At 51.7% G+C, this 25,680-nt stretch overlaps 1 protein-coding gene across 4 annotated transcripts in view; it reads right to left on the bottom strand.

Annotated features, from left to right (window-relative positions):
* LOC146186379 (protein sax-3-like) overlaps positions 1–25,680 on the bottom strand; it is a 180,242-nt gene that overhangs the window by 57,441 nt on the left and 97,121 nt on the right. For all 4 annotated transcript variants that reach the window (XM_084607153.1, XM_084607152.1, XM_084607154.1 and 1 more), the window contains exon 2: positions 13,851–14,159. In XM_084607153.1, the coding sequence (XP_084463279.1) occupies positions 13,851–14,159 (309 nt within the window). The remainder of the gene's footprint in view (positions 1–13,850; positions 14,160–25,680) is intronic.

Genomic DNA, 25,680 nt, shown 5'->3' with positions numbered 1-25,680 from the left:
AAAAGAAACTGCACAAAATATCACGTAAGCCGCCATAAGAGAGTTGCGATAGCCCTGTTAAGTGCTATCGCAACTCTCTCGAGGAACAACTCACGATGCCGCCTCCGTTCGACGACCGGTAGCATAAGCGAGTATCCAACTCGGCGCTCTTGATGTAGGCGTGTTTCGTATATCGACTTCAGCAGCGCATAGTGTAGATATATACCGGATGTAGAAATGAATCAGTGGGAGGAACGACAAGGAGGGGTGCTCCTTCAAGCGATAGCGAGGAATCGATCGCACATAAGCTGGTCATTGCCGAAGCCTGTCTCATTCATTTCGGCAGGTGATGTATATCGGCGCGGTATACTGGCCGGTCCGATGCGTCTTCGAGACGACGGTTCGGATGTGTGGAGAGGCGGGAAGCATCCAGTTCGCTCGTTATATGCTATTCATGCCGGCCTCCCGTTTGTTATGACACACGACGGATGACCGCCACATGCGGAATCCTAAGGAGGAGGTTCGTGCGTTGCATGCTCGAAACGTTCCGACTGTTAGCTCAGTATGCCAGTAGCAAAAATCGGCAAGGAAAAGACAAACAAAGGAAAGAAGAGCAACAACATGATTTAAATCCGCGCCAGGTAGATGGAACGTGCCCGGCCAGCAATTCTGTGCCTTTGTCCTCGGCGTCTATTAGTGTCTTTCTCTGCGGCATAGAGTTCTGCGATTCTTGTTAGCCCACAATAAAGTTAGCGAAGAAAGGAAATTTCAGAAGGAAAAATACTCGTCTTTTCTGGCTAAGGGGAGCCAGATATGCATTGTGCGCGGTGCACAATGCATATCGCGGCGCAAGCCATCAACCTAATGACTCGCAGCGACTATATGTTAGCCACACCGTGTTCTTCGTTCGTAAAAAAAAAAAAAAAAAAAAAGAAAAAAAAAAAAAAAGAAGAAGAAGAAGAAACCAGCGGAGGAAATTCAGGGCACAGCAGTGCATTCACCGCAGGCAGCGCTGAGCTTCACATAGCTGTGCGGTTGCTGCTGCTTGCGCATGCACAATCCAAAATACGGCTAATTATATTTGACACAAAGCGACACTTTTTAATGAAAAGGTGATGTTTGGCATGCGTTATTCGCTTCGCGCGGAAGGGACGAATAACCGCGACACCTAATTGAGTTCTAACAACTTATAGCCATTTTAACCATTCTTATGTTCCCAACAAAGGCAGCGCAGGGGAAAGTAGGCGCTATGCACACCGCACACCGCATTTCAGCGATATATATATATATATATATATATATATATATATATATATATATATATGAGAGAGAGAGAGAGAGAGAGAGCTATGCGATGGAAACACGCGATGGGAATGTACCAACGATGACGACTGTAACTCGTCTCTTCTAATCCAGCCCACTTTGTCCGAACAAACTTTCTCTCTGAACGGGCCGGCCTCCGCGGACCATCTGCCGCCCGTGTAATGTACACACATACTGGACAGACTTGGGGCAGGATGGAACGGCCCGAAAGCCGTAGAGAAGATCCCGCCATACCGCTGTGAGCGTCTCGAAGAAGCGACCCCATAAATCCCCAAGTGGAGGGTATAATACAGTGGTGGCTATGGCTTCTCTCTCCTCTCTGGCGTGCCGAGAGGCGATTGATCCCGCGTCTATCGGCGGTTCGGGGCGAAGACAAGCCGCGGAGGCGAACGCGAGCGGCAACGGCGGCAGCGCCATGGGAGGGAAATGCCAGGCCGAGGCGAGCCAGCTCCTCGTCCGGGCTCAGTCGGAGCCGTCGCGTGAACCTCGCGCTCGCGACTGCTCCTGGCGTCAAGGTGGAGATTACTGCCAAGATCAAGAAGTTGGAGCAGTACTTTCTCGCGCGCACATACCGCGGTACAGGCTGTCGCTAGTCGCGAGGAGACTGCAGAGGTTCTGCTGCTCGCCGGGGGGATCTGGATGCCCGGAGGCTTAACGGCTAGGAAGTGAGAGACGCTGGGCGGGGGGAGTGACGCTAATGCTGGCTGACCGACGGCTGTTTGTTTTCTGCCGGCTTAGCAGCGGGCTCTTACTCACTCTCCCTTCTATCGGCACCGCCGGTGCAGATCTCGAGTCGGGCGCTTTGATTTCAACGGCGCCGACAGAAGGCAGGGAAGTTTATATCTTGGTCGTCATTACATGCAGGCAATTGTCGATGTGTCCATCTTTAGAAAGGTTAGCTGGAACCATTACGACCCCATCATGAAGATGTGCCGGCATTATTTAGGCGAGGGAGGGAGGGGGGGGGGGGGGGGGGGGGTTGCTCTTTCAAGAAGCATCGTTAACGCTTCTGAAAGAGTCGACTGTGTCCTCTGCCAGAAAAAGCAATAAAACGCACTAACAGCTGGCCTGTGAAGAGTGGCAAGTCATTGAAACCTTTCAAGCGGTGGTTTGCGCGGGCTATATCCAAGGTAACGGGTATTCAACTACCTTAATGAGCTGCTGCTGGCTCCTCGAATTATTTATTCTTTCTCCGCAGCGTATAAAGCTAGAATGGGAAATACGAGTCGGGGACAACGTTGTTAAGATGAAGTGCATGAGTTAAATGTGGAAGCATTTAAAAGCAGTCTCTTTTTGTATGTCTGAGCGAGATGAACGCGTGCTGTGCTCGTTTGCAAGTTCGTCGTTAGCCAAGGAACTTCGCTTTCAGCGTTGGTTTGTGCACGCAGCAGGCATAACTAACGTTTGGGCTGCTATCTGAAACTCCACCTTCCTCGACTTTGCACGGCTACCAAAAATACCCCGACTGCTAATGCACCCAATACTACGAATTGTCAGTCCACGTGATTGCGAAAGGCTCCAGATGGTCTCGCTAGTTAACTGCTTTCTGCGCAAATACCGCCTCAGCTATGGGCTATACCACTCCTCATGTCGCTTGCCTGTTAGAGGCTCTCCAAAACATATTACACTCGCAGTTCTCAGATGTTTCTCGAGCAGCTGCAAAGCAGCACTCGCAGACTCCCAACACTGACGCTGGCGTCTTTAGAGAAACCGAGGCGCCCATAGCACCCGCAGACGCGAGGCCAGAAATCATAGGCCGACAACAGCCCCTTTTATGTAGGAAGCAAGCTATAGGCGTTTCAGTTCAGGCTTAATGACTGGCCCCGCCGAAAACGTGCCTTAGATGCCCCCGTGCGCAGCTATGCACGTGACGAACGAAAAGAAAATGATAGAACGACAAGCACGCCTTCCTTTTCTTGAAAGGGACACGCCCCGATGCAAGGGTCTTTCGCACAGGCCGCTATAATTCTCACGCGGGTTGGGGACGCGATGCTGCACACCGGGATGTATACTTAGCCGCACCGATCGCCCCGGGGCAGCGCGGTGGTCGGCGAGTGGCGGACGCTAATTAAGCGAGACTCGCGTAGCCGCGCGGCCTCTCACTCGGACCAGAAGAGGCCCAGAGTCCGCCAGTGCCGCTCGAAAAAAAAAAGAAAAATGAAAAGCACGTGTATTCGACAGTGGTGCGCGAAACGCGGCTCGCATGCTGAGCGAGTGCGCGGGACCATCCTTCTTCTACATGCGCGCTTGCCCTATCTAGCTCCGCGCATGATGAATCTCTTCGTTATTGCGAAGGAAGCGCATATTTGCGTACACAACTGAAGAGCCCCTTCTTCGCGAGGCGCTTCTGCGTCCATACATCGGCTTCACAAGCACGTATGTACGCAGAAACAACTGATTCACCGCCCCGCGTTTGTGCGTAGATATTTCCCAGTGATGCGTACATACAAGCACCCGAGAGAGCAGCCGAGGAGTTTGCAAAGCGGGCGGGGACGTTTTTTCATGAGCGTGATAGTCCTTTGATCTACCTACGTACGCTCGGGAGGCGCCGTCGCCCATGAGGGCAAAAAAAAAAAAATAATAATGAAAAAATATTACCAGTGGAGAAGCGATCTTTTCTCGCGTGGAGTGCTCCGTCCGTACGCCCGACCGTCCATCCGTCTGGCTGGCTGGCACTGCATGCGTCCAGTTTGCTAAGTGCGTCGTCTACCCTCTCGGCGCAACAAAGAGGGGAAAAAAAAAAATCTCGCGAGAGCGGATCGAGTGCGCCAGCGCCCAGTGTTCGGTCGCAACCTTTGTACGGCCGCAATTTCCTGTGCGCGCGGTTCGCGAGGGATTCGGTTGGCCGGCCGAGCTGCGTGCTCGAGTGCCGAGGTCCGCTCCTGCCCCCGCACCACGCGCGCGCACTCCACCCGAAACAAGCCCCGCCGCCATGGGAGTTTTAGGCGTGCGTGTGTGCGTGAGGCGTGAGCACACCGTGCTCTACGTGGACGGAAAGCATAACGATCGGTACCACGGAGGACTTCGGCCGCCGAGCCTGCTGTTGCTGTGGCGAGATGCGCTTCGCTCGGTACAAAAAGCGGCTCCCTTCGCTTTCCCCTTCTCTCTTTCTTCTGCCGGGCTCGAGGCGAGTGGGCCGACGTTTTGGGTGCACCAATTAGACGCAATTAATTGCGTCCCCTCCCGCACCACGGCCGCCGGGGTAAGAGCGCGCGCGTACTCCTCCTTGTCTCCCTGGTCGGACGACGTGCCTCTCTTGGTCTCCGCCGAGCGAGAGGATCGACGAGTGCAAAGAAAACAAGGGCTGGGCGTTCGAAGAATGCGGCGGCGGCGGCCACGAAGCCAGGCTTTGCGCAAGCCATGCGCAGCAGCAGCAGCAGCAGCAGCCATGGGCGGCGGCTAATTGTCCAGCTGTCCTGCACTGCTTCGGTCCTGTTGGCCTCCTCTTCTTATTTCTTCCTCGTGCAAGTGGTGGTGGCCGCCGGCAGTGGTGGTCGACGGATGGCGAGTACGTCCCGGTCGATACCGCTGCAAATTCGATGCTGTTCATACAGTTACCGTACACCGGTTCTTGCAGCGAAGATGTACTTTGTAGGTGGTGGAACAGTGTGTAGGGTGCTGGTGTGTTCGGGACCGCGCCGTGATTATGCGACGATAGCTTTTTCCTTTTTTTTTCTTTTTTTTTACGTGCCTTATTAAACTAGCAACTGGTAGCCCCGGTAAACGAAGCTTTGGACGCCGTAAAAAATATACGGGGAGGGAGGGAGGGGGAGGGGGTATAAGAATAACCTCTGAAATTTTCTGAGTGCTTGCACTCCCCCTCCTTTTGGCTTTTTTCTTTTCTGTCGAGCATTTTTTTTTTTTTATAACCAGTGGTGGTACAAAACCCATCAGAAAATAATTCTACACACGTCAATGGTCCCTTGAATAGTGTTTCGCTCACGCTATTCTGTCTCACTATAGGAACAGCCATTGTTGCATGGCCTTCTTAGACACCAATGACTACTATGGTTTCATGCTCTTTTTGTTGATTTTTTCGGACAGCTGTGTGGTTGGCATGGTCGCTAATTGAAGAAAAAAAGAACTTAAACACCGCTTTGTGATCGACTTCGTGCGCTGAACTAATTCTTTGATTGGGCTTTGTGCATTCATGGCAGGACGAGTTATGATTCACATATTCAGCAATTATACTTTAGAACATAGCTCATTTGGATTGCAATAAAGTATGCAACTGCCTCACATCCTGTTTCGCTCTCATAACTGCGCTAAGATATCGCAGTTTTGATCCTGAACCTTCTCAAAAAACAGCTTGTGGTTTCCTACGTGGACATAAGCCGCCAACCACCGCGGGTTCGAGCGTCGCGCGAGCCGAAGCCCCGATCAGCCGTTACCACGCGCACACTGAAACACCGCAGCGCGCATTCAACCTCCACCGGGAGGAGAGCACTTCGCTGCAAGGACACAAACCTCCAAGTTCACGAAGGAGACGTTTATTGAAACGCCATCCTCCAGCGGCACACACGCACACACACACACGCAGACGCACATACATACAAAATATAAAAAACGCACAAGTGACACGGAGTGCGCGCCGCAAGCACGCAAGGGCGTGCTGTGATCTCTCTCTCGCCGTGACCAGAGGGTTCCTTTGAGAGAGAATGGGCAACCACCGCAAGGTACGCCTGTCTCGGATCGTTGGATCACGATCGACAGGCTCGAGTTGCGCTCTCAGGTACGACCCGGAGCAGACGAACTCGAGTACTCACTGGTCTGCGCGGACAAAGGCCGGCAGACAACAACAGTAGCGTACGCACCTTACGATGTCTCGGAGGGGTCTCTCTCTGGGCTCCGCTCGGACAGTCGCGCGAGCGCGGCTGTCGAAGCGGTGCCGTGTTCCCGCCAAAAGGCGCCAATGAGAACAGCCACTGGGACGCCAGGGCGGAGCTGTGGCCCGAACGACAGTGACAAGTCGTCCGAGCCTCTCTCCGCCGCCTCAGGCGGGAGAAAGGGAACGAGGAGAACAACTGGGAAGCGGGCGGCGGCCGCGCGAAGGGCAGCCGCAGCAAGCCCGAATCCCACAAGCTTCAGTTTTCACTGTACACAGAAGCCGTGCAAAAACATGTGAAGCAGCGTTCAGGTGGATTACAGCACGGATTCTCACGAAAAGTGTTAGCCGATAATCTTACATACAGGGAACGACGTACGAACTTGAATAGCACTGTTAGAACATATATATCACAGATTTAAGAAGTTGAACCGTTTAAATTCTGCCCACTCACTCACCCATCTGCTCGCTTGCCAGAAGCAACAATTTTGAATAAATGAAGTCTTCAAGTGCTGTACAGTGTGCGGCGAATATCTTGTGACCGTGCACGTCGCACGACAGAGGTCGCACATGTCGAGATCCAGCCTCGCGTCTACACGACAGAAATAAACGCTATATTCCGGGCACCGGAGACAGTACGACGCGCTGATACAGGCCGAAGCAGTTCACGTGATAAATTTCCCGAGAGACAGATAGTGAAGCAGCAGGCGCACGACGGGAGCAGCGCAGTTTGTGAGAATCAAACGACGGCAGCGCCGTGACGCGGCGTCGGCAGGCACTTTCGGAAGGGTCTCTAAAAGGGCGCGCACGCGCCCCACTATACTAACACGCAGAAGCGGAGGAAGAAAATCGCGCTCGTAAGAAAACACCGCTTTGTTCGCTAAGCCCCGCGGAATCCGGACATTTTCCTTCGAGAATCCGGCCGGCCTCTTTCGCCCTGCGCTCGGTCTCGCCGTGTAAGCCTATTAATATCGTTTCAGGACCCTGGGCCCGCTATATAGTGTGCTCTAAGAACGGTAAAAGCAAGAGCAGGACAGTGAGAAATAATTAAGAAGAAAAATACTCGACTGCTGTTCTCTCTTCCTTGACAAAGGGTCCACAATGACGATCTCTTTCCTCCCTCCTTCGAAGGCTGTAAATCTGAGAGGCGGCGACCGCCTTTCACTGCAGGCGAGAGCCCGGGGTTGCGCGCGCCTGCGAAGACACGCGCTCGCCAGAGAAACCCGGGGTCTCCATTCCAAACCCCTGCAACGTCGTTTTTGCAATGAGCCAAATATTTCACTCCGGAGGCGGTGGACGCCTAATCTTGGCGCGCTTCTCTTTCCATCCTCCTTCCTCTCTTTTTATTCCACACCGTGCACGGTACAGCATTTTCCTTCTTCGAAGCCCGCATGCATTGCTGCTGTTAAAGCCCACCGCCGCTCCTCCTCCACGACCCCGCCACCCAAGCATGATTTTAGCTTTTCCGTTTTTGTTTTTCTTTATTTAATTAAAGGAGGCAATTTCGTTTCGACCCTCCACGCTCGTTCGCTCGCACGCACTTAAGGAGGCGACCGTGGGCGTTCACGCTCTCTCGAATTCCCCGCAAGTCACTGCCGCGGCTTGGCCATTCGAAATATTTCGTGCCGCGCTGGGCCTCGCTCGGCCGTCCTACATTATATGGCCACGGAACTCGTTCCCGCGATAGATGGGCCCGCTGTCAGAGCGTGCAAGTGGGCGACGACGACTTCTATCTTCCGCTGGTTTCCTTTTTCCGTTTTATTATTATTGCTTATTGCTTCTGTCCTCGGTGCTGCTGCGATCGTTCGCGTCATCTATCGTCAATTGAGCGAACGGATGCCAGCTGAATTACCGATGGCTATGCCGCGCTACCGGTCTTGACTCTTGAGTGAAAAGCGTCGGGAGCCTAGACGATTAATTACATGGTGGGTGTATAAAGGAGTGATAGAGCTCTCGCATTATCTGCGAGATTCGTTCGGAACGTGCTTTTTTTCTTCGGGGCCTTACCGATTTGCCTTATAAGGTATCACACAAAGTGCCGGCCTGCCTCAGATGCAGCACAGGTGCGCGGTATAGGGTGCGCTGGTGAACCGAGAAGCTGCGGCGATGGAACATGCAGAGCTTCGCGGAAATTTAGCAGAATGGCACTACCAGCAAATACAAAAGACGCGTAGGCGCTGATGGCGCTTCGCTGTATAATCACTGTGGGACTTGAGCAATAATTAGTACCTCCTGCTGCTTTCTACAAGGCTAGGATAATTAGCTGTTCATTAAATGAAAGAAATTATTTTTCCCCAAAAGGGGCGCCGAAGGCTCCGCACTGATTGTTTTTCTTTTACATCGAAATATCACTATAGTGCCGCCCCCCCCCCCCCCCCTTCTTTTTAAATTCACGCGAATGAAATTTGCTGCTGCGGCCAGTATCGAACCCTCAACCATAGACTGGCTAAACTTAGCGCCATTGAAGAGTGAACCACTGCCCTGGCGGAAGAAAAAAAAAAAAGGCTTTGTAAAATAGGCAACGTTCGTTTCTCGCTGACTCCTCACAATAGCATACGCATGCATGCACGCACACACGACACACGAGTTGCAGTGGGCTGCAACCTGTGGGAACTTCCATTTCGGTTAGTGGTGCTCGGCGGCGAGATATGAAGACACGCCGCCAGAGGGAATCGGCAACAGTGCGCGCGGAGAAAGTGCAAGGCGCGTAAACAACAAGCATGCACGTAAAGGGGTGCGCCGCGAGACCACAATACAGATGGACGGACAGACGAACAGACGTGAGATATGCGGCCCGCAGGAAATGAGTAAAAGACGGGACCACAGATACCGAAGGGGTGGTTGGTAAGGGAGCAGGAAAGGGGGGAGGGGAAACAGGGGGAGCACGGCAGCCACACACACACGCACACACGCACATACGCACACACATGTAGGAGATCTGGGCGTTTTCAGAGCCGCGGCCCTTGCGACCGCGTATAGCAGGCGAATACGTTAACGTTCGTCGCAGCTGCTCACTGATTGGCCTCATATTTCACACGGAAGCCGCAAAGGAAAAAGAAAAACGGAAGGAAGAAGAAAAGAAGAAGGTAGAAAGAAAAGAATGGAGAGAGGCAAGAGCCTAGAAAGCGAAGCAACACTATATAGCCCGTCCACTGCATAAATTACGGGGTAGCGCACGCTGACTCGCTCCTGATGGCGGCTGCCGTGGCCCTCGTAGGTGGTGGTAGAGCTGGTAAACGCGCTATAGATGCCGGCTCCGTGTACACGGGCGCCGAGTCCATTTTGCGCGTGCTTATTTTTATTTTTATCTCGGCTCTTTTGCATTCACACAAAGGACGTAACGAGCGATGGCCGATCCGGTGGAACCAGGTCGTTAGACGTGCGCCCTGGCATGATCTCGACATCTCGCGGTGTGTGTCATTCATTCGCCTCCTCCTCTCTGATAGGCGTATGAAAGAGTTCGATGTTTATTCCTTCTTTTATTTGCTTTCGTATACCCCGTTCCGTGCACGGCGAAACTGCGAGCGCCTGTGCGGCAGCTGGCAACTTTGTTTGAATTTGTGGCGCGCACATAATTTCAAAATCGCCCAGCAGATCAGTTTTATGGCTACATTTCCATGGCCTGAATTCAGCAACGTTGCTACCCGTGGAAAGAAGGCCGCTGAATGCATACACTTTTACTCGGGAAAACTCTCTCTAGCACTTCCGACTGTGCCGGTCTACTGAACGTACCGCAGAGATCAAGAGGCGTTTTTGATATCCAAATTCGTCTCGCTTTGGAGTTGGACTACAGTTTTCTCATAGTCTGAAACCGATCAACAAACTTGGAGTGGTAACTCTATCACCTTCTTGAAATTGGAAGTTTACAAAGATCGAAGTGCAGTATTGCTGGGTCATGGCAAGAAAGAAGCGCGAGCCAGCTGTGTTCCGCCCTCGTTGGTGGCGCACTTCCCCCCCCCCCCCCCCCCCCCCCCCCCCCCCCCCTCCCATTTCCTGGCCGTTGCAGACGAGTAAGACACATAGCTAACTTGGCCGTCTTTTGTAGAAGCCTTTGTCCTTCGGTGCACAGAACGTGACTGACGATTATCGATGATGATGATAATGATATTTTCTTTCAAGACTGTACCCAAAGGATAAGTGCAAACCGATATTTAAATGATAGAGAGGAAAACATTGGGTACGATGCACCGAACCGAGGTAATGTACGCACGGATTGATATTGTGGACAAAGTTGCTCTATCGTAAAGCCTTGTATTTTAAGAACCTTAGCATTTGCTGGTTTCTCGTCCGTTTCTCCATTGCTCTCAGATTCAAGATGGCCGCCAAGATTATTTTTGCGGCATTGCATATAATTTCTTAGCTACCACGAGACCATCCATACAATGGAGTCCACCATGCGTCAAGATTCCGCGTCATGAGTGTAACCTTCCAGAGATGCTTTCGTGTGCTCAGTTCGCATGTGACACAGTTAATGTCACCTCCCCACCATTACCGCGCAAAGTAAAGGAACACAAAGTTATGAACTGCCGGCTTCTGGGAAGGACATTTACAGTGTTGATTCGAAACAGGCACACACGCTTCCATTTCAGTTTGCTGTGGGAACTTGCAAAAGGTCCGCAAAAGAAATTGATCTTTTATTTTTTCGGCAGAATCATGGCAGGTAAGCAGGTAAACGTTGCAAAGCGCGCAATCTAATATGCGCAGCGTTAAAACGAGCATGTGTGTGGTGGACGTTTTACTTTCCTCTTCTTACTTTCGGGATTTTGGTACTGAGTTTATGAGCTTGCTTTATGCCAGGGACAATGCACTGCATGTAAAATCGCCACGCAGTGTTTGGATAACTCGGCACTACAGACGTTTTGGTCATTATCGTAATCACCGTCATCAGCCTTGCTACTCCCACTGCAGGGCAAAGTCCTTTCCCATATCCCCCCATCCAATTCATCTGGTCCTGTACTAGCTGCATCCGATTGACCCCGCAAACCTCCTAACCTCATCCGCTCGCCTAACTTTCTGCCGCTCCCTGTTACGCTTTCCTTCCCTTGGAATCCAGTTTGTTACTCTAAGCGACCATCGGTTATTCTCTCTTCGCAGTACATGTCCTGTCTTCTCTTGGAATCCAATCTATTAACATAAACTCCCATCAGTTATCACCCTTTCGCACTGCATGCCAATTTCAGCTGCTTGATCAAGTCTGCTAGAATTTCATCAACTCACGTCTGCCCTCATGACCCACTCCTCTCTCGCTGTATACATAAAGATATTGCTTTCCATAACTCCCTGCTTTGTTCTAAACACCTGACAACAACATAGCTACAGCTACTATAGATATATAAAAGTATAACTACAGCTAAATTCCTATAGCTGACCCCTTTAAGTACAGTTAATACCCGTTTCCCTTTCAACGTTGTCAGTCTATGAAAGAGGATAAAAAATACGCCTGCATGTCGTGTCGCTAACTCCAAATCAAGCGAACAGACGGTGTCACCTCTCGCTCTCTTGGGTGTTAATTTTCTCTGCTATTCTTTTCAGCGCGACGCGACCTCTTCCTCCCGCAGAATTCTTCGTGTCTGGTTCACACCCTGAGGTCCTTGCACTTGTCGTGAAACAAACGCCCGGTGACAATTCGCACAGAACAACAAGTCAGAGACGCGCGAAAGTGTCACGAAGCCCACGACAACCGCGAGTTTCCTTGTCCGGCGCCCGTTCGGGCACCCCCCACACCCGTCGGCGCCGAAGCTGGGCGACAGGTCGGCCCACGCCATCTTTTCTGGGCCAATGCCTCGCGGTGTCAGCGGACTCGCATAAAGATACGGCCAGACGTGCGGTGAGAGGGAAGGAGCGTCGTCAGGCGTCGCCGTCGTCCCGATCTTCCGACTTTGGGCACGGCGCGCGCTTTTCCGAGACGCGGTGTTTTTGGTGATCCGCACGTTCGGTTATTCATGCCCTTGCACACGCGGGGAAAGGGTGGCCCCATGTTAGGGAGCGAGGAGAACAGATGGACGACAGCCACCGCCGCACAGCGTCGTACAACGAGAGCAGCAGAAGCGGCAGAAGCAGCAGGTCGTCACCAGCGTCGTAAAAAAAGCGCTCGGAACGAGGTTGTACAGCACGACTGTTGAAGCCGCTTTTACGTCCGCCACGTTATCGGACCGAGGCCGCGCATTAATGGCGCCCCCTGCCGCTGCTTGGAGCACTCTCTGTCTCTCGCTCGTGGTTATCGCCGCAACCAAGAAGGTGCAGCAGCAGCCGCGACAATCCCTCTGCACAAAAACCTTGCTCGGGCCTAGCTTTGGGTTTCGAACGCCGATTATGCTCGTCCAGTCGTCGTGAGGTCGCGCTCGCGAACGGCCGTAAAATCCCGGGCGACGGGTTCAGCTTCGTCTCTGTGAGCGAGCTTGTGTGTATGTGCGTGCGCGTGTACTTTCGTGTTGTTTGTGCGCGCATTTAGTGTAGCTCCTTGAGATCTGGAGGGGCCCGTGACAGTAAAAGTTCGGAGCGCGGCGACTTTCCTTTATTGTACTTTTTCTCTATCGTTATCTCTATTTCGTTATATTTTTTGTGACTTCTTTAATTGCGCTGTTTCTTCAGAAATGTATCTGTGCCCATGGGACGTTGTAAGTTGCGCCAATGCGATTCCGGAGCGCGGTTTCCATAATTTAATCATACGCGCCCGGGCCGTCATGTATTTCGCCTTTGTTTTAACGTTCGCAATGGATACTGCAACCAGTGCCATTTTGCATGCACGATGCGATGGCGGATCTATCTGGATTGCCCACTTCTCCAGCACACACCAGGAAACTCCGGTTAAGCACGTCCCGGCAATCCTGGAGACGCTGGATTTGGCGACGAAGCATTAAAGACGTTCTCCCACTATACTTCTCTCCTGCGCATCTCGACGCTGCCGGAAGGCGCCTGTCACTGTATTGCTACGAGGACACGGATGCAGCTAATTAATGCAACGAAATTTATACTGTGTGTGACTGCTGATTTTTTTTTATTTTTATTATTTTTTTTATTTATTTATTTTTTTTTTACTATATAGTGCGAAAGCAAATGTGTTTTACCCACTGAAGGCAGGTGTAGCACTGAAGCATGACAGTTAATCTTTCCCTTTTGTTCTAGCTAAAAGTAACAAATTGCGACGCGCGAAATGCGTCGCAATGCGAAATGCCCACTGAAGGCAGGTGTAGCACTGAAGCATGACAGTTAATCTTTCCCTTTTGTTCTAGCTAAAAGTAACAAATTGCGACGCGCGAAATGCGTCGCAATGCGAAATGCCCACTGAAGGCAGGTGTAGCACTGAAGCATGACAGTTAATCTTTCCCTTTTGTTCTAGCTAAAAGTAACAAATTGCGACGCGCGAAATGCGTCGCAATACAATATTATACTGATGTGACTTGACAAAGGCCGGACGGTGATCAGCGAGGGGGTGGTATACGTAGAAGGGGATTGTAGATGCCGCAAGGGCTAATCCCGGTAGTTAGAAACAACCTCAGCCAAGAGCGAAGATATCGGGAAGGAAAGGAATCGGTTAACGGTATATGCGAAGTAATGGAGCTCATCAGATACTGCGACGCTACATGAAAGCGGGACATACCTGTAAAAGACGGTGTCTGCGCTCTATCGTATACATGATATAGATTGCGTTATATCGTGATTCATCATCGCAAGGACGTACGCACATGTTTATGAGCGTGCAGGAAAGGATCGGTGCGCTCACCGGCTAGTTCTACGCTGGCGTTGCGCGACCGGGCCGAGCCCATGGGGTTTGTGGCCGTACACCAGTAGAGGCCCGTGTCCTGGTCCCGTCGGCTGTGCTGCACTTGCAGGAAGAAGAGCTGTCCCTCGGGCAGCACCATCCGCGTCGCCGAGTCGCGCACGGGCCGCCCGTCGTGGAACCAGGCGATGCGCGGCGGCGGGTCGCCGTCCGTGCCGCACCGTAGCGTCACCGGCTCGTGCTTGCGAACCACCACGTCCACCGGCTGCTCGGTGATGCGCGGAGGGCGGCCGCCGCCTGCTCCGCGGGAAGCTGCAGAAGGGAAGACGAAGAGATATTTAGCATCATTCGACTGTACTTACATATGTCTCATCTCAGTTCAGTTCAGTCGAGTCCGACTCTTCGTGACCCTATGGAACATATCACGCCACGCTTTATGGTCTGTCACTATATTCCTAACATAACATGTACTGAACCGTAATAAGCATTGCAGAAGGCACAGAGACGCGGCAGTAGCGATAACAAAATGACAGTAAAGTAGAGCTCGAAGTGTTAGTTATTATTATTATTATTATTATTTATTTATACTGTAAGCCTTTTGACTGGCTCATACAGGAGTGGGTAAAAAAGTCAATTTCACAGACAGTTTACAGTTATCAGTTTAGGATGGATTTTTTTTTTTTAATATTATGCTACTAATGATTACAACACCATTAAAAAAATTAAATATGTGATTGAAAATATACGACCGTAATTTGTAAGGTTACGCCGCAGAAATAAAAGAATTGCCACTTTACTCAGAGAGGCTTAAACTGAGCTCATTATTAGTATTGATACCCATGATGCTTCACACTTTTCCGTGATTTGTGAAACGTTACTTGCATTAGTGGAATGTTTATTAATTGTATAAATTTGTCTACAAATCGTCCTGAATGACTCCAGCGCGTGAAAAATCGCGCTATATCCTTTCTTTGAAGGACGCCGCCGTATGTTTTCTTCGAATGATATCCCTCGCGTTACGCTTCGTTTATACCCGTGATTACCAGGTCTGAACAGGCAGAGCACGTCGGCTCAGTCGGCAGGTGCACGCATCATATAGTGTTTGCATCGCAGAATCAGATGGTTGCAAACCTTTAGCGAATTCTTCCAAACCAGTCTGACTGCTAGCGTTATCAGAATGCTCGGAGGTGATCCCGCATGAAACAAGAGCTTCGAGCTATCGTACAAAAAGTAAAAGAATAAAATCAGTCTTGAGATATATGGGTACTGAGTTTAGGTTAGGTTATCTGACCTCCGCTTGAAATGCCCATGTAGCTATGTCGCTTTCGCTACAGGTTGGTCTGGATTCCTACGGCGAAATCAGGATGGGTGTGTGTGAGCGTGTGTGTGTGGGGGGGGGGGGGGTGAGGGGGGATAAAAACGAGAGAGCACTCATTCGTATGCTGCGTCTTTGCGCCTTGACGCCGCTTGGGGGGCGAACGATAACGGCGCTCTCCACCCAGGCTCGCATACAGGCTTGTCAAGTCGAGCCTAAGCCGGAGCGCTCTACCTTCTGTACGCGACGCCGAGTCTGCGCCAGCGCGCGCCCGGAGCGGTGAAAGAACGGCCGAATCGCACGGGTCTTGCAAAACACGCTCCGGGAAGAAGCTTAGCAGGGGAAAAAGTCATAACCCGGCGTGTCCGGGACCGCTGAGTCGAAAGCGCGGACGTAATATACGGTATATAGAGTGTGTGTATATATATACCGCGAGAAAGAGGGAGAGAGAGTGCTCTCCCGACTGTTCGTTTCAAACTATATACTTTTGGGCGGCGTACTCGAAGCTTTTGTTTGTTTTCGAGGTTCGACAGCCCTCCGAGCAGACTTGGCGCCGCCTTGGAGGCGTCTGTTTGTTTTTAGAAGCGGCACCATACCGTCCGTCCGGGTCTCGCGAGGAAAGGTACCTCTTCCTCGGCTTTTCAGGTCCCGTGCCGACCAAGTTGTCGACGCTGAGAATAAGAAGCTAGCGCGACCGACGGACCGAACGGCAGCGGCGACGAGGGAGTACACAGACGGCACACGCAATATCCGGTGGCTTGGGCGCACTATACTCGGTGTTTCAAGGGTTCCGGATGTGCCTCGTCGGCGGCAATATCGAAAGCCGCCGGGGATTTGATCGAGCTCTTCCACGGCTCCGAAGCCACCGCGCGCTCCGTGACAGCTTCACTTTCTTCTACCCTGCTTCTTCACGCGTGCTTGCGATTGGACCTCCCCCTCTTCTCCTCCCCGCAACAACCGCACTTTTATTATTTTTTTTGCTCTTCGGTTCAGTTTATCGCGATGCTGTAGCACGGGCTAGCGCAGCAGGCTTCCCGGCGTGACGGAGAAGTGCTATCTTTTCGATCACTACGAAAGCATACGCACTGCTCCCTTGGAAGCCCAGGCTGCGCTAGCAGGGTTATGAGGCTTTTTTTTTTTTCCTCCGAAGCCTTCATGCTCTGCAAGCGTCGAGCAGAAAGGTATGATTGGGGAGTGCACCCGTGTAGACCTTAGTGGCTCGCTAATAAGAAACCCTCGTAGCTCGGTGACCACGAATGTCAATGTTTTTACTGCCCGGCGGGTGATATGGCAGGCCCCTGTTGTCGATATGCTGTTGAAGTGGCAGGCCACGGTTTCTTAACGAGCCTACCAACCGAGAGTCTTGGTAGCTAAAGAACACGAGAACTGGAGTCAAATTAATTCAGGAGAAACAAGCGAAAAGATTAGTTCAGCATGCACCAGAGAGTCATAGTTCTGTAGCAGGGAGGCAGCGGCATCCCTTTCGTCTCGTCAACCCCACCCCTTAAATATCCTGGTCTGAACCCTAAGCGTAATATTCAATGTTGGAAAGGCAATTAAGAGTCAAACCTCATGTACTATACGTTTCACTGCCACGCCTGTGAGGAGAGGTTTAGATCCACAAAGAATTCATCGGAGGGCGGCTGAAGAGAACGGGCGGCAGCGAATGATCCACTTTTCTTCCCAGCTCCCTCTGCCGGCGATCTCGAAGACCGCGATGCTTCTCCATCTAATAAGGAAACGGGTGGCTGTCGCCCAACCAACCCTTTGACAAAGCGAAACCCAAAGGGAGGCGAGGGGCAAGAGGGTGAGTAGGAACCTGGAGACGAAGTGTGCGGGGTGGGTGTCCGTGCATCGAGCGTGTGCGTGTCTGATCCATTTGTGTTCATTTGAGGGTCTCCCCACCGGCCCCCCGCTCACAAACACGCCGAACCAGCACTGAGTTGCCTCTTCGGAAGCAAACAGAGCAGTCAGCAGCGGGCAAGTCGCTGCTCCGTGCCTGCCGCCAGGAATTGGGGAGCAAACTCACCCGCAGGGCACCTCCGCTATTGAAGCGCGCCGACACCGAGTGCGGCGTCTTCCCTCTAGAAGGAGAGAGAGAGAAGGCGTCGGCGCGACGCACACAGCCTCCCAATTAAGGAAGCTATACGCACGCCGCCTTTTGTGAGTCCGCTATGTGGTTAGTGGTGCGCATTGTGGAGGCAGCATGCGACTCTCGTCTTCGTCGTCCTTTCGCTCGATGGCGACCCGCGCCCTCTTCTGGTCGGAGGCACTTTGTAGTAGAGCCTGCTCAGAGGTCGAACAACGAGCGGCCGCTGTTTGGTGGGGGAGGCGAATGCGTCAGACGCCGTGCTGTCACAGGGCAGCGGCGTCGCGACACGACGCTGACGAATCGAAAGCTGCTGCTCGAGCCCCGAAGGCAGACAGACGGTGGGAAGTGGGCGCAAAAGACTAATAGAAACCGTCGTCCTCAGCAGACGTTTTTCAGAAAAGCCTGCCGCGAAAGATTTGGTCGGGCGGTTTCGGTGTAGTGCGCATGGAACCGCGTAGTAACTGTCGAGGCAGCCGCCGACATAACGGTTCTTCTCGGCGAGGTTAGGGACTTTGCGTAACGCTCAGACTTGACAGGCTATTTGAGGCGCGAATATCTATTTCGAGGAAATTTCGCCGGTCAGTGTTCGAAAGTAATCATGTCGGCCCAATAAAATTACGTTTGCTGCGGAATCAAAACATACTTCCAAGAAGCTTGTCGGCGCGATGCTAACTTCGCTTCCAATGTTAGCGATGCTTCCTTTTCGTATAAAGATCACAACCGCTTGAGCAAGGACTTGGTATATTTGGAATAGCCGTGCTCTGCTTTCAGGCTACGTTACACACAATGCGATCCGCAGTTCTCACTCGTTTGTTGGCCAAAGAGAATGTTACCGTGCGATATGGATTTCCTATCAGTGTAGGTAGGAGGCATCGCTGAGTTGAATTCGTTATCGCAGTTGATGGGTCGCTTGATGCTCGGTCTTTGAATGAATGACGTAACGTTCCTCGGACGGTGGTCGCGGCTTTAGTGAACATGTCAGGCGCGTTTTCGTTTTTTGAGTTAGTCTCGTCAGCGGATAGACAAAAGCAAGGCCGGTTTGTGTCGCGTTGACACCCCGTAGGCGGCTCATTTGATTCGGAGGTTCAACAGAGTCGTTACCCCGGCGTGGTGTCGATGGGAATGAGCAGGCTGTACCGAGGCTAACGCTTCGAAGAAGCACTTCCGGCGGGCCGAGTGAGTTGGCGGCAGAGTATATACTTCATCTTGAGCTGGCGAAGTCAGTGAGAGACTGGATACCATCGTAAGCAAAATAGGGCCAAACCTTACCTTTCAGGTAAGGTTCGGCCCTACCATCGCCACGAAAGTTTCGATAACACGTCTTGTAAACAGTGGTTTTGTCGCAGTGACCGCTGCGCAAACTCGCTTCTCGCTGTGTAACCGGGGCACTTCCTTCTTCACTCAGCTACTTTTTTTTCTTCCTTCCCCTTACCCTCACACTCACTGTAGCAAACATGTGTCTTCTTCTGCTCAGCCTCCCCGGCTTTTCTTATCTCTTTTATTCCGAGCGTTTTCTTTTTTCATCTCTTGTTTTTTTTCTATTAATTAAGGAACCTTCCAGCACAGCAACGTTTTCGGTCCGTATTTAAGGCATGAAAACCTGCCGTGGATAAACTGGCACTGGTCCCAGCCGCAGCTACGCGAAGCCAGTGCCCCTGCGAGCGATGGTCGAAGGGTGAAAAACCGAAGAGAAGTATAGAAAAGCGCGGCGAAAGGATGAGCCAGCAGGAAGAGGAGGGACGCGGCAGGTATATGTGGAGCGAGGAAAAGAAGGGGGGGTTAAGCTTCGTGTCCGCCGAGCTGGGCGCACAGCGCTTCCCCGTGCATCGCCGTTTTTGGAGTTGTGATTTCCCGGCGCCTGAAAGTCGTTAGGCGCGCATTTGCCGACAAGGCGCCGCCGTGCACAGCGGGCCTGGGCTGCTCCTTCTCTCTCTCTCTCTCTCTCTCTCTCTCTCTCTCTCTCTCTCTCTCTCTCTCTCTCTCTACCCTTTCTACTGCTTGTCTAAGGAGATACCGCGGCAGATGGCGTCCCTCCCAGGTCTTTCTCTCAGCTTAATCCCTGGCACACGACAGGAAACCCCGGCCATCACTCCGGTTTCCTTTCTTCGCCCTCGCGCCGCGCGTGTCTGTACGTGGGCGCGTTTTTGGACCCGTCTCTGGGCCGATGATAACTCGCTGAACGAAGGGCGCACCGCCACAGCCGGGTCTGAGCCGCTTTCCTCAGGTTTCGAGCGCCTTTTTCTGAAAGCCTTCAAATCCTAATGAGCAAGGGGCTTCCTCGCCGTAGGCAGCCAGGAAGGGCTATGCTGGCCGACGGCAAGAAACCCGCGCCAGCGTAATGGGATTTTCATTTTCTGTATCCCCAAAACCGCTGTCCGAAGCTTGCGATATTACTTTGTAAGTTTATTAGGGCGACAGAAGAAGCAACGCACTGTCCCAATTGTTTCATATTTCTTTTTTTTTTGTTCTTATTGCCCGCGAAGCGAAGGTGCGAACGAAGGAAATCGGGCGCGGAGACGATGCTCGTCGTTACTGCAATAAGGATTAATGCGAGTGCGTTTATATTTTCGGTTCGGCTGAAATGCGAGACACGCACACGATGTGTAATATTTGCTGCCTGATGTGCGGTACATAGAACAGCGCAAAAATGAAACAGAGAAAGAAAAAAAAAAAAGCGGAGGGCGCGGTATTTAAAGAACGAAATGAGAGAAATTTAAAAAAAAAAAAAAAAAAGTGGCGGCGCAAAGTGAATGGAGGTCTCTCAGTAAAGTGCGGTCGTAATCCAACACAAATGCTTGAACGAAGAGCGCCACAAACCTTGAGTAGCAAACAAAAGGCGTGACAGATTCCACCAGTAGGAGTTTAAAAACATTTTACTCCGCCGTTGGTTCACAGGAAGGGAAAGGCGCAGTATCTGTCACACTTGCTCTGTGGACACCTGAACCGCGCCGTAAGGGAAGGGAGGAAGGTGGGAGTGAAAGTGGAAAGAGATAAAGGGGAGCCCTAGTGGAGGGCTACGGAGTAATTTCGACCACCTGGGGATCTTTAACGAGCGCTGACATCGCACAGCACACGGACGCCACTTCGTTTCGCCTCAATCGAAACGCAGCCGCCGAGGTCGGGTTCGAACCCGGGAACTCCGGCACAGTAGTCGGGCGTCTTACCACTGCGCCCCCCCCCCCCCCGCTTTTTTTTTTTTTTGAGTAAAAAAAAAAACCATTTTACTCAACGCGCGGACGCGTCGGGAAGAGAGAGAGAGTATTCGCACGGGACGAAAGGGAAAAGCTCCACGCTCACTGGGGATTAGGCGAACGCTTCTGGGGTCTGGAGTCACGTTTTCAAATGACAGCCAGAGCAACGCAGTCGGCGGCGAAAGCCATTTGGACGTGATTACTGCGCCTCCTGCGACGTTTTTACGGTCGCCTGCGGGCGCGCGACGGCTGTGCCGACCTCGTAACATGTTCAACATGTGTCTAATTGCTGCGGGTAGGTTACACGCGGCCGCTATCAAGCGCAGTGTACCGTTTGACGATACAGACGTGCTGGGCGCGTTTAGAAGTGTGTGGATGAACTCAATTAGCCGCCCACGTGCTTTCTCCGCACCTTGGCGAATTCAGTTCGCGCACATCTAGGTGTCATTATAACGACGCGTTGTTGTAAGGCGCTTGGCACGCTCTGGTTGAGGTATCCCTGCCGCTCTTGTTTTGGCTCCTTCAAAAAAAGGCCAAGAGCCTTGCTTTGATATGTGTTCTGTTTTCACAACCGTTTCTGTTTTCCTTTCGCGGGTTCATTTTCCTCCACCGCAATGTGGAATATAAGTGCGCTTCACAGTTATCCGCCAACGTAACCTCACGCTCTGGTATGTATTTAATAAAAAGAACAACCTGGTGCATATTTTGTAAAAAAAAAAAAAAAAGAAAAAAAAAAAACCAGGAAAATTTGGGAGAAGGTGTGGTGCGTGGTTTTCGTGGCTGTCGTAGAACGTCTTCGCTCGCTGCAAAAATATGGACGTGAGTGAATATGTTAAGGAAGGAAAGCTTAGAGGCGCCTTGCGGTTACAGGCATAGTGTGAAGACGTAAGGAATAAAAATTACGTGGAAGGTGGACCAATTGCCACGAAAGTGACATAGCGTTGGCGCATTATGGTTGCAAGAAGGAAGCAGTGAGGATTGCAAACGTGTACTCACGCCTGCGTTGTGCAGGGATGCGAAAACTTACAGCAAGTGGTTTTGAGGGACTGCTTGCTGTAAGTGTTGGATGAGGAAATAAAAATTGAGGCAGGGGGCGGGGAGGGGCAATTCGTCATGAATAAAACCCTCAACATACAGCATCTTTGTTAATAGGCGACAGTTTCTTTTGAAGGAAACGGGCGAGGCTGACCATCATATGATGATCAGCCTCGTTCTTTTTCTCCCACCTTTGATGAAGTGATCAAAAATAGATGACTGCTGCGAGGGAACCTCGATGTCCGTCGCCTATAGTGGCGTTGAACACCGGTATCTTAAGCGAGATCTAAAACCACGCAGCCAAAAAAAAAAAAAAAATCCGCCGCATATTAGGCGCACGTTTCTTCAACAGTGTAACGGTATGTTATACACGGCGATGTTGTAAACATCCTCCAGAGTCATTAAAGAGAGGATCATAAAAATCCGGGAAATCCGTGTGATTAGTACGCCGTGGACAGCCGCTATGTGACGTACTCGTCTTAATACATCGCACCGAGGCATTCTCTACAACTACAGCAAAGACTGACCCCTCCTCCCCAAGAGCGAATGGTGCGAATGGCAGAAGCGTTCAGCCGGCGGCGTAGACGTCAATACGGAGAGTAAAAGTGAAACAGGGCGCGCAACTGCCAACAGCCGCTAGCCGAATGATAGCTGCCCCCTATGTCGCAGGGTGAGGGCGCCAATACATAAGCGCGCAGTTTATACAAGTGGCGAATCTTTGCGGCGCTCGTAAAGCGGGAACACACACGCACGTATACACAGACACCAGCGGTGGTTCTGGCGAGCGGTTACTCGGCTCGCGGCAAGCAGCGGAAGCGCCGGTGGCGGCGGCCGCTTTCCAAGAAGCGGTCCATGGCAGCGGCTCCCATCCGGCGGCCGGCGGCAAGCGGGCGGTAATTACGGGACCGATACGGGGTCTTCGCGAGACGGCAGCGGCGCCGCGCGCGCAAGCGGCGCTCTGGGGCCGGGCTCGGACAACAACGGGGGCGCTTTGTTTTCGGACAGAACGCCCTCCCCATCTGCTGGCTGCCGCCGCCCTCTTGTGCCGCCGCCGCCGCTGGGCCATGAACCACGCCGCTAGGAGGATGCTCCCTCGGCAAGCTAAGCCGCTTACTGGGAACCGTCATCAGCAGCGCGATCCCCGTTCCACTCTGACGGACTTGCGAGAGCATTGCGAACTGCGCGCACTTTCTCTCCTGATATTGTGTCTGATGAGCGACTTCGTATTTTCGCGACCTTCCGCTGTCAGCGTCTGCATCTGGTGGCGTTATCTCGGCTAGCGGTGGCGTTGCAAAGTGTGCGTCCAAGGCTATCGAAATCCGCTGGAAAAAAAGTCATTTCGCGAGTTAAACGAACCTTATCAATGGTCAACTTCTGCTACTTTACAGGGCAACTTTTGCACCGAGGCGTGGGTGTTTTGTCATCATCCAAAGCTGATGGTGCTATAATAGCGTGTTACTCTATGTGGAGTGGCACAGTTCTTGAACATTGTGCAGTGCTCTTGTGTTCTGACTTTCCGGGGCCGCTATATTTGGCTCCGATGGGGCTTGTGCAGTGAGATATCGCCGACGGTATGATTCATTTCAATACTGCAACAGCTGCTTCTCCTGAATGTTCCGCGAAACCATAAAAGCATGGAGGTTCATTCAGTCTGCGGAACTCTGCGGGAGGCGCGCTATATATAAGCTTGTGTCCCATCACGGCACGCAATGTTCCCCTTGTGTTTCAATAGATTGGTACACATCTATTGCACTTTCTCGTGCTAAGCTGGTTTTGCTTTATTTCTGCCGCACGTGGATATATGCATAGTGACGATGTTTTTTATCTCTTACGCCGGGTTCCAATTTGCAGCCTATAAGCTTGAGTGTTTCAGAGTATAAAATATGCCGAGAATTTTGGCTAAAATTATAATATTGCGCGAAATCAATGTTGCACACATTTTGATTTATTCATGTGGTTTAACGTCCCGAAGAGCTATGAGAGACGCCGTAGTGGGGGGCTCAGGAAATTTCGACCACCTGGTGTTCTTCAACATTCACGGACATCGTACAATGCACCGGCGCCTTTCGCCTCCACCGGAAAGCGGCCTCCACTGCCGGGATTCGATCTCGCATTCCTTGGCACAGTAATTAACCGAGCACCTTAACAAATGCACCACGTACTCCGCCGGTGTTTGTACAGTTTTTGCTATTCAGCCTAGGTGTAGGTGGCTGGAATGAAACACACCTTTGTCACCAATTCAATTCCTCCTTTTAGTGATTGCCAGCTCGACTGGAGTGGCATAGTGCGGGGCTCGCCGTTGACTCGGCAACGCGTTGCTATGCAGCTGTTATGAAGTTGCTGCTATGCAGCGTTGCTATGGAGCTGTTGGCCAATCACAGCTACTCCACATGAAAGACAAGACTTTGCTCGGGATAGCGGCCTCCGGATAACTCCTTTCACATCAGAAGCAATGCCATTAGCCAAAGTTTAAGGTTGGTTTGTGGGGTTTAACGTCCCAAAGCGACTCAGGCTATGAGAGACGCCGTAGTGGAGGACTCCGGTAATTTCGACCACCTGGGGTTCTTTAACGTGCACTGACATCGCACAGCACACGGGCGCCTTGCTTTTCGCCTCCACCGAAAAGCTGCCGCCGAGGCCGAGATTCGATCCCGCGTCCTTGGGAACAGTAGTCGAGCGCCGTAACCACTGCGCCACCCCGGCGGGGCCAAAGTTTAAGCGTCAAAAACTTGCATTTTAAAGCCGTTATGTCAACCTTTAATTTGAACAGAGATCATTCTTTGCGCTAATTTACCCAGAATTTTTGCGCCGAAACCTTCACTTTAATATGCAATGGTGCACCCCAAAACGTTTCTGCAGAAGTCGGCCAGGGCTTCGGCATTTTCTGTAATCAAAGTTTCAGCTGAGGTAACCAGTGTTCCGTTCTATTCTCCAGCGCGTAATGTGCAATGGAGTCGTTGCACGAGAGAGTGATTTCAATTTTGGGGTGCCACCGTTGCTTAATTCGTTAGTAGGCCCACTTTACTATCAACGGCCACTTCCCCACTAAAGCTTGCAAAAATATAGCCAATAATAACCGTATTTGTGTAGCTTGACAGATTGAGACTGAAACAACACTTTCTCTAACGTTGTACTGAAGTTCTACTCTCTTTTTGTACAAAACTCTCACAGCACGTCCGAGGAGACAACGCTCGGCACTCTTTCCTCCCATACTCGCTTGATCGCCATCACTGGCGAGTGTTTCACACTTATATGATAGCTTCCTACTCGAAATGCCTTCCGAAGTCACTGCGGAGGCAGCGCTCGCAAGAGAAACGAAAACAAGCGAAGCAGAGCCAAGCCCGCATAGGTGCTACAATAAGGAAGTGGAAAGAAAGCGAGGAAGTACGTGGCTGGCGGCGCTCTCTGTTTTGGGCCTTTTGGGACCTGCCCAGCTTTTCCCCTCCGCACACCCTCTGTCCCGAGTCATGCCGGAAAACGATGGACAGTAATGGCCAACTTCCGGCCTTTGCGGCGCCTCGCAACGTGTACGCCAGCGCGTGCCGAGCGTTCGCCCCAACGCCCCGCTGTACTGACTAGCCGGGTGGGCGGGCACAGAGGGGGCAGACTGCTGCTCCCTATTTCCCATCCTAATTTTAGCTCTATCGCGGCTAGTTTCACTTCTTTATTTTTTGGTGTGTAGAGGTTGACTCGCAGTCCCCTCTTTCTCGTTTGACCCTCCTTCCTCATCTTTTCGCTCTTTCCCTTCAGTGTGCTTGCTAAGGGTTTCTCCCCTTTCCCCCTCTCCCCCAATCTGTGCAGTGTGTCTGTATGGCCCTGTTCATGTTGGTTTTATGTAGCTGGAGATGCACACGCATATGTTCGCTTATGGAAAAAGAATGCAGCTGTGATTGCAGTACAAAATCAATGACGAGAGCCTCGTCATGCTATTTGGGTCATGACCCCTTTCCCAAGCATTTCACCCCATAAGAGCCGAGCACCAGGCCGGGGGATAGCTTGTACCCATTGAAAAACGGGTGGGTACCCGGCGGCACCAAGGATCAAATCTGGTATCTCCCGAATGCGAGGCGGATGCTCTACCACAAGCCCACGCTTCGGTTGAGTCTTACACTGACTGCACGATCGTCTGCAGCACAACGTTCCCCAAGCCGAAAAAAAAAAAAAAAAAGAAAACCCACAGAAGAAACATGAAAAGTCAGA

The sequence above is a fragment of the Amblyomma maculatum genome, chromosome 6, assembly GCF_055883805.1.
Source record: "Amblyomma maculatum isolate TAMU_Amacu chromosome 6, ASM5588380v1, whole genome shotgun sequence".
Lineage (NCBI taxonomy): Eukaryota > Metazoa > Arthropoda > Arachnida > Ixodida > Ixodidae > Amblyomma > Amblyomma maculatum.
The sequence above is the reverse complement of the archived record's forward strand: the minus strand, read 5'-3'. Positions and strand labels throughout refer to the sequence as shown.